The sequence below is a fragment of the Frieseomelitta varia genome, unplaced genomic scaffold (assembly GCF_011392965.1).
Source record: "Frieseomelitta varia isolate USP_RPSP 00005682 unplaced genomic scaffold, Fvar_1.2 scaffold_295, whole genome shotgun sequence".
NCBI lineage: Eukaryota > Metazoa > Arthropoda > Insecta > Hymenoptera > Apidae > Frieseomelitta > Frieseomelitta varia.
This window is the reverse complement of record NW_025110029.1, coordinates 51,604-63,615: the sequence shown is the minus strand read 5'-3', so window position 1 is coordinate 63,615 and position 12,012 is coordinate 51,604. Positions and strand designations below refer to the sequence as shown.

The 12,012-nt window shown below is 39.2% G+C and overlaps 2 protein-coding genes across 4 annotated transcripts in view; both read left to right on the top strand.

Moving 5' to 3' along the window:
• LOC122529578 (zwei Ig domain protein zig-8-like) overlaps window positions 1-12,012 on the top strand; it is a 119,666-nt gene that overhangs the window by 58,579 nt on the left and 49,075 nt on the right. The gene's annotated exons all lie outside the window — the stretch shown is intronic.
• LOC122529579 lies at window positions 4,882-10,488 on the top strand. Its single transcript, XM_043655843.1, has 3 exons — window positions 4,882-4,909; window positions 9,803-9,922; window positions 10,052-10,488. Exons 2-3 carry the CDS (start codon window positions 9,893-9,895, stop codon window positions 10,379-10,381), a joined length of 360 nt encoding a protein of 119 aa, XP_043511778.1. The 5' UTR covers window positions 4,882-4,909; window positions 9,803-9,892; the 3' UTR covers window positions 10,382-10,488.

The following is a 12,012-nucleotide window of genomic DNA, read 5'->3' as shown; positions in this document are numbered from 1 at the left end:
GTGAAATAGCGAACAATTGGAACATGATACCTCGCGTAGAAGAGGAAAGATAGAAAAACCGGTTGTAAAACCGGTATGAATACGAATGTCGGGCGGTATCGGTGTGTAAAAGGCAATGCGTTTGCAACCACACGCTTTTGCGTGAGGGTAGAGTGTCGTCAATCGAGAGATTCGTGTACTCTTGGATACTTTCCATTGAAGGGAAGGTTTCCCAACTCGGAATGCGGATTTCAAAAGAATATCCAAAGTGGATGTTTCGTTTTCATGCGCGGGGGTGGGGGTGAGGAGGTGTAATTTCGTGCTACTATTTGTTGCGTTCGTGAAGAACGAACATCTCCAGAGTTCAAAGGAAATAAATTTCATTCGTTTAGGGTATGAATAAGAAAGGGAGAGATAGAAATAGAGGAGGAGGAGAGAAAGTAGTAGGAATTTCGTACAAAAGGGAAGTTCATAATGCAGATGGAGTTCGAATAATCTGAAGAGCGTATATTTCTGCGTTATAATAAATACTATATTGGAAATAGGAAACTGTTGTAGGAACGTTTACAATAATTTAATACACGTATTATGTGTTTGTACAAGAATGATCGCATTTATTCGTTAAATGTACAGAGTTTTTTCGTAACAAAACATCGGTCTATTGTACATTTTATGGGTCAAAATAAGCATTAAAATCCAATAAATTTAAATAATATTTTGCAATGAATAATAAAAAGAAAATTAAAATTATTTAAAGTATTAAATAGATTAAAGAATATTTGTGAAATTATAGAAATTATTATAGAATATTTAAGAAGATTACTATTCTTACACTATTAAAATAACTAGTTAGTAACTTGTTAGTACAAAGTTTCGAAAATTTCACTTGATACTTAAATTAAATACGAATATATACAATAACTATAAATCAATATTATTATCATACGACTTGAAGAAGAGAATGGTGATTACGGTATAGTCAGCACGGTAAACCGTCTTCTTTGGCCGTCCCGCACACAGGTTGAACCGATCCATTTCCATCTGCTGATATTACTGCTCGTTTGATTGATCGATGGAGAGGCTGAACTCACGGTTGACAGCTGCAGTTGGATGAGCATCATGCGATTTTCCAGTTGCATGGTGAGATTCAACGAAGCCTCGCCGGAGATGCAATCATTTCTTGGCAATTCCTTCTCGATCGTGATGCGGAACTGTTCAATGGCAGTCGCTATGATACTGATATTACAATTTCGGCGTCTCGAGGCAGATGAGCAACCGGACTAAACAGGCGACGAAGATTGCAAGGCTGATGAAGAAGATGATGCCGAAGGTCACAGAGATCTCGCTGAGGATCCACACCGCAAGGATCATGTAGGCGACGTAGAGAAACTGGATGAAGTAACACAGGACCTTATCGAACAATGAAGGCTGATAGCTGGTATCTGTGGTTGCTCTGTCTCGTCGTGGAGAAGGTGTAAAGTTGAACGTCCAATTCTTCTCGTAGGACATCTGGCTTTCCGTAGTGTACCCCATGTTGAACTTGGACTTTCTGACCAGTTCACCTTCGCAATTCGTCTTATATGGGGCCGACTCTCTTTGTGCCCTTCCCAGTCACGATTGGGAAGGCAGGTCATTTTTAGGCAAGATGTGCCATTAGGGAAAGATTAGTCCCGTTTAATGATTCTGACAATTACTTCATGAGCCTAACTTTGAAGCTCAGGTATGAAGGTCCTTTACAACAGTATTGTGTGAAATGGACAAGGAATACAGGGTGTGACAATTTCAAAAATTTATTACAAAGGCAAATGAAATGACCGATAAGTGGAAGTTGAAATAACGAGTTAGTAACTTGTACAAAGTTTCGAAAATTTTACTTGATTCTTAAATTAAATACGATTGTATACAATAACCAGAAATCAATATTAATATCATACGACTTGAAGAAGGGAATGGTGATTACGGTATAGTCAGCACGGTGAACCGTCTTCTTTGGCTGGACCGTCCCGCACAGAGGTTGAACCGATCCATTTCCATCTGCTGATATTACTGCTCGTTTGATTGATCGATGGAGAGGCTGAACTCACGGTTGACAGCTGCAGTTGGATGAGCATCATGCGATTTTCCAGTTGCATGGTGAGATTCAACGAAGCCTCGCCGGAGATGCAATCATTTCTTGGCAATTCCTTCTCGATCGTGAAGCGGAACTGTTCACTGGCAGTCGGTATAATACTGATATTACAATTTCGGCGTCTCGATGAACAACCGGACTAAACAGGCGACGAAGATTGCAAGGCTGATGAAGAAGATGATGTCGAAGGTCACAGAGATCTCGCTGAGGACCCACACCCCAAGGATGATGTAGGCGACGTAGAGAAACTGGATGAAGTAACACAGGACCTTATCGAACAATGAAAGCTGATAGTTGGTCTCTGTGGTTGCTCTGTCTCGTCGTGGAGAAGGTGTAAAGTTGAACATCCAATTCTTCTCGTCGAACATCTGGCTTTCCGTAATGTACCCCATGTTGAACTTGGACTTTCTGATCAGTTCACCTTCGCAGTTCGTCTTATATAGGGCCGACTCTCTTTGTGCCCTTCCCAGTTCACGATTAGGAAAGCAGGTCATTTTTAGTCAAGATGTGTCATTAGGGAAAGAAGTCCCGTTTAATGATTCCTACAATTACTTTATGAGCCTAACTTTAGCTCAGGTATGAAGGTCCTTTACAACAGTATTGTGTGAAATGGACAAGGAATACAGGGTGTTACAATTTCAAAAATTTATTACAAAGGCAAATGAAAAGACGGATAAGTGGAAGTTATTACAAAATGAGACGTATATATTTAAGTTTTGTTTTTTTTTTTTTTTTTTGCCTCACTTAATATACCTCTATATAAAAACACCATTAGTTGCACGAAGCACATCATGACGGTACTCGATTTTTTACGATGTTTTCCTCAGATGTTTTTAGTCATTTATTCCTCCCTTTGTCAAACACTATTCTTGTCTCGTAAAATTTCTTGTGCCACGCACGAATTGATGGAAGTAACGGTGGATTTCTTTTGTACTTAGTTCTGAAGTTTCGCTGAGTCTGCAGATCTGATTTGGTTTCACAATAAATCATAATACACACTATCCATTCTCTTGACGAGTAGCTTTTTTGTAAGGGGTTCATTTACATAGAACATCTGATGAAGATATTTTATCAGTTGCCTTTGTGATAAATTTTTAAAAATTGTAAAGGGACTTTATGGATACTCTGTATATTCTCGTCCAATAGTAATTAGAATCAGTATCATAATGCTTGTACAATTTGAACTGAATATTGAAAGTGTCGTATATAATTTTCAGGTAACAAGCATTGTTCCTTTTAGGAATCTCACAGTTCCTAGGGGGTCCGAAAATCCTTTGTATCCGTTTTATGACTTTCCTTTAATGTGAATTTTATGTACTATTGACTTTCTTTTGAAGTTGAAAATTAAGTTTATTACTCTTTGAAGTTCACTTTGACCTTGTTCGAGTTGCAGCCAGTAATTCATTCTTTTAAATCTAAAATACATTCCTTTAATCAATACTTCTCATTGATAAATGTGACTGATTCTGTGTCACGTGCATTCATTAACGTGTATAAAATATAATACATATAAGAGACATACAAAGTTTTATTTAAATTCATTCTGTACAAATAAAGTATGTTGAAGTTTATTTAGATTGTTTCGCTTTCATGTTCAGTTACGAAATAATAGTGACGTGAGATAGCATCTGTGTAAAATGTATTAATCTATCTTTCAAACTTCTTTCGTAGATAAAAGTTCGATGAAACGAAACCAGGCAATTTCGAAGGTGTTGTAGACCTATTATTACATACAAGCATTTATTCATCGTACTCATCATATTGTAGTGATTCATAGTTCATTGTCGCAACTTTGACAATGTCCTTATCGACATTAAAGATGTTTCATCCCGGAATGCCACGCGAATACGAGTACTGACAGAAACCTAGCGAAGCAAAAATCAGTAACGACTACTGAGAATGTTGACTGACTGATTGCGAGACTGTCGCGGGAATAGCGACTGACACATGCGAGAGTAGCGACAAGCCCCGCGCGGATTTGCAAGAAGCGCGTTCTGGCTGAAGGGAAACTCCGAGGAACATTGTCGCTGGAAGAAGTCAGCGCTCGTCACGGAGTTGAAAGCGAATAGACAACGAACTCGCGTGTACGCGCAAAGGTAAACCGCGAGAAGGTTGAGACGAATGAAAGAGTAATGCAACGACCGCCTTTTTCGGGCGAAAGTAACGGCAAGGAGTAGCAGAGGTCCGGCTTCGAATCTTTCGAGACGACCATTCCCGATGAAATGCGTTCATCCAATTTTTATGTGATGGATGCACGCGTCTCTACACGCAGTACACGCGTCTGTACACGCTTCACGCGCGGACCATTCGGTTATTCACGCGTTCCGCAGCATGCGATTGGTAGCTCGTACGCGTTGCTTCGTTCGTATAAATTTCTCGGCTTCTCAGCCGTGCAAACGAATACTCTGCTACACTTGTAATCTTGTAGCCTTGTTGTTTCCTTTCTTCCCCTCCTCTCTCTTCCTCTCTCTCTCTCTCTCTCTCTCTCTCTCTCTCTCTCTCTGTCTATCTCTTTCTCTCTTTCTGTCTCGTTTTGTTTATTCGTTTGAGTTTCCTATCGCAGCTCGCCGGAACGCTGTTCGATCGACGGAACGACGTTAATTACAATAGACGGGAAATAAAAATGTTCGCCTCTGAATATTCGCATCCGACGCATGCTTAGGATGTTTGGCGTTCCGAGCAAGTTACACGTGAAACATTGCCCGTGTAAAATTGTTNATTATCATACGACTTGAAGAAGAGAATGGTGATTACGGTATAGTCAGCACGGTAAACCGTCTTCTTTGGCCGTCCCGCACAGAGGTTGAAACGATCCATTTCCATCTGCTGATATTACTGCCCGTTTGATTGATCGATGGAGAGGCTGAACACACGGTTGACAAGTGCAGTTGGATGAGCATCATGTGATTTTCCAGTTGCATGGTGAGATTCAACGAAGCCGGAGATGCAATCATTTCTTGGCAATTCCTTCTCGATCGTGAGGCGGAACTGTTCACTGGCAGTCTGTATGATACTGATATTACAAGACGCATTCCGGCATTCGTAGGAACCGGACGAGGGACCCGACTCCACAATCGATCAATTTGCGGACCCAGGTTGCAACGATGATGAAGACGATGAGGACTAAGACCGCAGAGATGACTTTGTAGCCGATAACCCAGGCTATAATGATGACGAAGAGAAAGTGGATGATGTAACACATGACCTTATCGTACAATGGACGCTGATAGTTGGTCTCTGTGGTTGCTCCGTCTCGTCGTGGAGAAGGTGTAACGTTGCGATCGTTCTCATCGAACATCTGGCTCTTCGTCGTGTACTCCATGCTGAACTTGGACTTTTTGATCAGTTCACCTTCGCAGTTCGTCTTATATAGGGCCGACTCTCTTTGTGCCCTTCCCAGTTCACGATTAGGAAAGCAGGTCATTTTTAGTCAAGATGTGTCATTAGGGAAAGAAGTCCCGTTTAATGATTCCTACAATTACTTTATGAGCCTAACCATAGCTCAGGTATGAAGGTCCTTTACAACAGTATTGTGTGAAATGGACAAGGAATACAGGGTGTCAGGATTTCAAAAATTTATTACAAAGGCAAATGAAAGGACAGATAAGTGGAAGTTATTGTAAAATGAGACGTATATATTTAAGTTTTTTTTTTTTGCTTCACTTAATATACCTCTATATAAACACCATTAGCTGCACGAAGCACATCAAGACGGTACTCGATTTTTTACGATGCTTTCCTCAGATGTTTTTAGTCATTTATTCCTGCCTTTGTCGAACACTATCCTTGTCTTGTAAAATTTCTTGTGCCACGCACGAATTGATGGACGTAACGGTGGATTTCTTTTGTACTTAGTTCTGAAGTTTCGCTGAGTCTGCAGATCTGATTTGGTTTCAATAAATCATAATACACACTATCCATTCTCTTGACGAGTAACTTTTTTGTAAGGGGTTCATTTACATAGAACATCTGATGAAGATATTATATCAGTTGCCTTTGTGATAAATTTTTAAAAATTGTAAAGAGACTTTATGGACACTCTGTATGTTCTCGTCTAATAGTAATCGGAAAGTATCATAATGCTTGTACAATTTGAACTGAATATTGAAAGTGTCATATATAATTTTCAGGTAACAAGCATTGTCCTTTTGAGGAATCTCACAGTTCCTAGGAAGTCCGAAAATCCTTTGTATCTGTTTTATGACTTTCCTTTAATGTGAATTTTATGTACTATAGACTTTCTTTAGAAGTTGAAAATTAAGTTTATTACTCTTTGAAATTCACTTTAATCTTGTTCGAGTTGCAGCCAGTAATTCATTCTTCTAAATCTAAAATACATTCCTTTAATCAATACTCCTCAATGATAAATGTGACTGATTCTTTGTCACGTGCATCTATTAACGTGTATAAAACGTGTATAAAATATAATACATATAAGAGGCATACAAAGTTTTATTTAAATTCATTCTGTACAAATAAAGTATATTGAAGTTTATTTCGATTGTTTCGCTTTCATGCTCAGTTACGAAATAATAGTGACGTGAGATATCATCTGTGTAAAATGTGTTAATCAATCCTCCAAACTTCTTTCGTAGATAAAAGTTCGATGAAACGAAACCAGACAATCTCAAAGGTGTTGTAGACCTATTATTACATACAAGCATTTATTCATCGTACTCATCATACTGTAGTGATTCATTGTTCATTGTCGCAACTTTGACAATGTCCTGAACGACATTCGAGATGTTTCATCCCGGAATGCCACGCGAGTACGAGTACTGACAGAAACCGAGCGAAGCAAAAATCAGTAACGACTACTGAGAATGTTGTCTGACTGTTTGCTAGACTGTCGCGGGAATAGCGACCGACACATGCGAGAGTAGCGACGAGCCCCGCGCGGATTTGCAAAAACCGCGTTCCGGTTGAAGGGAAACTCCGAGGAACATTGTCGCTGGAAGAAGTCAGCGCTCGTCACGGAGCTGAAAGCGAATAGACGACGAACTCTCGTGTACGCGCAAAGGTAAACCGCGAGAAGGTTGAGACAAATGAAAGAGTAATGCAACGACTGCCTTTCCCGGGCGAAAGAAACGACAAGTAGTAACAAAGGTCCGGCTTCGAATCTTTCAAGACGACCATTCCCGATGAAATGCGTTCATCCAATTTTTATGTGACGGATGCACGCGTCTGTACACGCAGTTATCCGCGCTCATGCGAACGAGATTGTGTTTGCCGCAATGGAGGAACACCGGGGAACAGGATAGTTTTGCGGCAGCCGTTTCACCGTCTGCTTTCGAGTCACTCGGCCCCGCGCGAGGACCATTCGGTTATTCATGCGTTCCGCAGCATGCGATTGGTAGCTCGTACGCGTTGCTTCGTTCGAATCACGCGTATAAATTTCTCGGCTTCTCAGCCGTGCAAACGAATACTCTCTTACACTTGTAATCAGCCTTGTTGTTTCCTTCCTTCCCCTCCCCCCTCTCTCTCTCTCTTTCTCTCTTTCTGTCTCGTTTTGTTTATTCGTTTGAGTTTCGTATCACAGCTCGCCGGAACGCTGTTCGATCGACGGAACGACGTTAATTACAATAGACGGGAAATAAAAATGTTCGCCTCTGAATATTCGCATCCGACGCATGCTTAGGATGTTTGGCGTTCCGAGCAAGTTACACGTGAAACATTGCCCGTGTAAAATTGTTCAAAGAGGAAGCTAATAAGTCAACGCTCGTGTCGCTCTTATCAATTTTCTACAAATGCTTGACTTAACGCACTGGTGCTCGTTAAAATGGTCAAAGTTCTACAAGTATGTCGCTGAATCAGGATGATATAATAAATCGAGACTCTACTCTAAAAATGTGTGCACGTGTCTGATTCATGTATATTTGAACATGTTGTACGTAAACATATACCTTATCATAATATATTGGATACGTTTGGTCCAATATGAGTTTAAACACTTGATAAGTATAAATTAATTATTCTATGCATATTGGATCGTTTGTGCGATACTCGAAGGTGTCTAAATTTTACTATGATTTAAACTTTCATATTTCTATCTTACACTTTCTTTCACTATTCCGCATCTCTTTGTTCGTTGAGTTACTTTAAGATGATTATTTGTTTCAACGTTAATGTCTTAAATTAAATCGAAATTTGATAAAGCTCGTAGTGTGCATAATTTTCTGGTTAAATTTTACGTTAAACATCCCCTTCAGATCTCGAATTCTTGAAATGGGAAATATCATAATTTAATGATCGCAGCAGGGTAAAATATAAAGTTTAATCAAGAAATCAGAAATCTTCTCTATTATTACAATTCTGATTCTCATCGATAACGTTTTGGTAATTGTATTTCCTAAATGTTAATAATATCGATGCCTATTTTCCAAAATCTGTATTGGCAATACGAGCAACCTCGAAACTACATTGAAATTTCATATTTTCGAAATAAAATGCATTCGATGTTCGGTCATGTTTCGTTTTCATACATAATTTTCCGGTATGATACTGATATTACAATTTCGGCGTCTCGATGAACAACCGGACTAAACAGGCGACGAAGATTGCAAGGCTGATGAAGAAGATGATGTCGAAGGTCACAGAGATCTCGCTGAGGACCCACACCCCAAGGATGATGTAGGCGACGTAGAGAAACTGGATGAAGTAACACAGGACCTTATCGAACGATGAAGGCTGATAGCTGGTCTCTGTGGTTGCTCTGTCTCGTCGTGGAGAAGGTGGAAAGTTGAGCCTCCAATTCTTCTCGTAGAACATCTGGCTTTCCGTAGTGTACCCCATGTTGAACTTGGACTTTCTGATCAGTTCACCTTCGCAAGTCGTCTTATTTGCGCGATGGTAGAGTGTCGTCAATCGAGAGATTCGTGTACTCGTGGATACTTTCCATTAAAGGGAAGGTTTCCCAACTCGGAATGCGGATTTCAAAAGAATATCCAAAGTGGATGTTTCGTTTTCATTCGCGGGGGTGGGGGTGGGGACGTGTGTTTTCGTGCTACTATTTGTTCCGTTCGTGATGAACGAACATTTCCAGAGATCAAGGGAAATAAATTTCGTTCGTTTAGGGGATGAATAAGAAAGGGAGAGAGAGAAAGAGAGAAAGAGAGGAGGGGGAGAGAAAGTAGTAGGAATTTCATACAAAAGGAAAGTTCATAATGCAGATGGAGTTCGAATAATCTGACGAGCGTATATTTCTACGTTATAATAAATACTATATTGGAAATAGGAAACTGTTGTAGGAACTTTTACAATAATTTAATACACGTATGTGTTTGTACAAGAATGATCGCATTTATTCGTTAAATGTACAGAGTTTTTTCGTAACAAAACATCGGTCTATTGTACATTTTATGGGTCAAAATAAGCATTAAAATCCAATAAATTTAAATAATATTTTGCTATGAAAAATAAAAAGAAAATTCAAATTATTTAAAGTATTAAATAGATTAAAGAACATTTGTGAAATCATAGAAATTATTATAAAATATTTAAGAATATTACTATTCTTACACTGTTAAAATAACTAGTTAGTAACTTGTACAAAGTTTCGAAAATTTCACTTGATACTTAAATTAAATACAAATATATACAATAACTATAAATCAATATTAATATCATACGACTTGAAGAAGAGAATGGTGATTACGGTATAGTCAGAACGGGGTAAACCGGCCGTCCCGCACAGAGGTTGAACCGATCCATTTTCATCTGCTGATATTACTGCCAGTTTGATTGATCGATGGAGAGGCTGAACTCACGGTTGACAAGTGCAGTTGGATGAGCATCATGCGATTTTACAGTTGCATGGTGAGATTCAACGAAGCCTCGCCGGAGATGCAATCATTTCTTGGCAATTCCTTCTCGATCGTGAGGCGGAACTCTTCACTGGCAGTCGGTATGATACTGATATTACAAGAAGCATTCCGGCGTTCGTAGGTAGACGAGGAACCAGACTGCACAAGCGATCAATTCGCGGACCCAGGTTGCAACGATGATGAAGAAGATGAGGGCCAAGACTGCAGAGATGACGTAGAAGCCGACAACCCAGGCCACAGTGATGACGAAGAGAATGTGGATGATGTAACACATGACCTTATCGTACAATGGACGCTGATAGTTGGTCTCTGTGGTTGCTCCGTCTCGTCGTGGATAAGGTGTAAAGTTGCGCCTCCGATCGTTCTCATCGAACATCTGGCTTTTCGTAGTACACTCCATGCTGAACTTGGACTTTTTGATCAGTTCACCTTCGCAGTTCGTCTTATATAGGGCCGACTCTCTTTGTGCCCTTCCCAGATCACGATTAGGAAAGCAGGTCATTTTTAGTCAAGATGTGTCATTAGGGAAAGAAGTCCCGTTTAATGATTCCTACAATTACTTTATGAGCCTAACCTTAGCTCAGGTATGAAGGTCCTTTACAACAGTATTGTGTGAAATGGACAAGGAATACAGGGTGTTACGATTTCAAAAATTTATTACAAAGGCAAATGAAGAGACAGATAAGTGGAAGTTATTGCAAAATGAGACGTATATATTTAAGTTTTTTTTTTTTTTTTTGCTTCACTTAATATACCTCTATATAAACACCATTTGTTGCACGAAGCACATCAAGAAGGTACTCGATTTTTTACGATGTTTTCCTCAGATGTTTTTAGTCATTTATTCCTCCCTTTGTCGAACACTATCCTTGTCTTGTAAAATTTCTTGTTCCACGCACGAATTGATGGACGTAACGGTGGATTTCTTTTGTACTTAGTTCTGAAGTTTCGCTGAGTCTGGAGATCTGATTTGGTTTCAATAAATCATAATACACACTATTCATTCTCTTGACGAGTAGCTTTTTTGTAAGGGTTTCATTTACATAGAACATCTGATGAAGATATTTTATCAGTTGCCTTTGTAATAAATTTTTAAAAATTGTAAAGGGACTTTATGGATACTCTGTATATTCTCGTCCAATAGTAATTAGAATCAGTATCATAATGCTTGTACAATTATAACTGAATATTGAAAGTGTCATATATAATTTTCAGGTAACAAGCATTGTTCCTTTTAGGAATCTCACAGTTCCTAGGGGGTCCGAAAATCCTTTGTATCCGTTTTATGACTTTCCTTTAATGTGAATTTTATGTAGTATAGACTTTCTTTTGAAGTTGAAAATTAAGTTTATTACTCTTTGAAATTCACTTTGACCTTGTTCGAGTTGCAGCCAGTAACTCATTCTTCTAAATCTAAAATACATTCCTTTAATCAATACTTCTCAATGATAAATGTGACTGATTCTGTGTCACGTGCATTTATTAACGTGTATAAAATATAATACATATAAGAGACATACAAAGTTTTATTTAAATTCATTCTGTACAAACAAAGTATGTTGAAGTTTATTTAGATTGTTTCGCTTTCATGCTCAGTTACGAAATAATAGTGACGTGAGATAGCATCTGTGTAAAATGTATTAGTCTATCCTTCAAACTTCTTTCGTAGATAAAAGTTCGATGAAACGAAATCAGGCAATCTCAAAGGTGTTGTAGACCCGTTATTACATACAAGCATTTATTCATCGTACTCATCACACTGTAGTGATTCATAGTTCATTGTCGCAACTTTGACAATGTTCTTAACGACATTAGAGATGTTTCATCCCGGAATGCCACGCGAGTACGAGTACTGACAGAAACCGAGCGAAGAAAAAATCAGTAACGACTACTGAGAATGTTGTCTGACTGATTGCGGGACTGTCGCGGGAATAGCGACTGACACATGCGAGAGTAGCGACGAGGCCCGCGCGGATTTGCAAGAAGCGCGTTCCTGCTGAAGGGAAACTCCGAGGAACATTGTCGCTGGAAGAAGTCAGCACTCGTCGCGGAGCTGAAAGCGAATAGACAACAAACTCGCGT

Excerpts from the sequence above, each read along its gene's own strand:
- LOC122529579 (XM_043655843.1), top strand. The coding sequence starts at position 9,893 with ATGAGCATCATGCGATTTTACAGTTGCATG. Across the intron at positions 9,923-10,051 it reads TGCGATTTTACAGTTGCATG|GTAGACGAGGAACCAGACTG; the intron begins GTGAGATTCAAC and ends CGGCGTTCGTAG.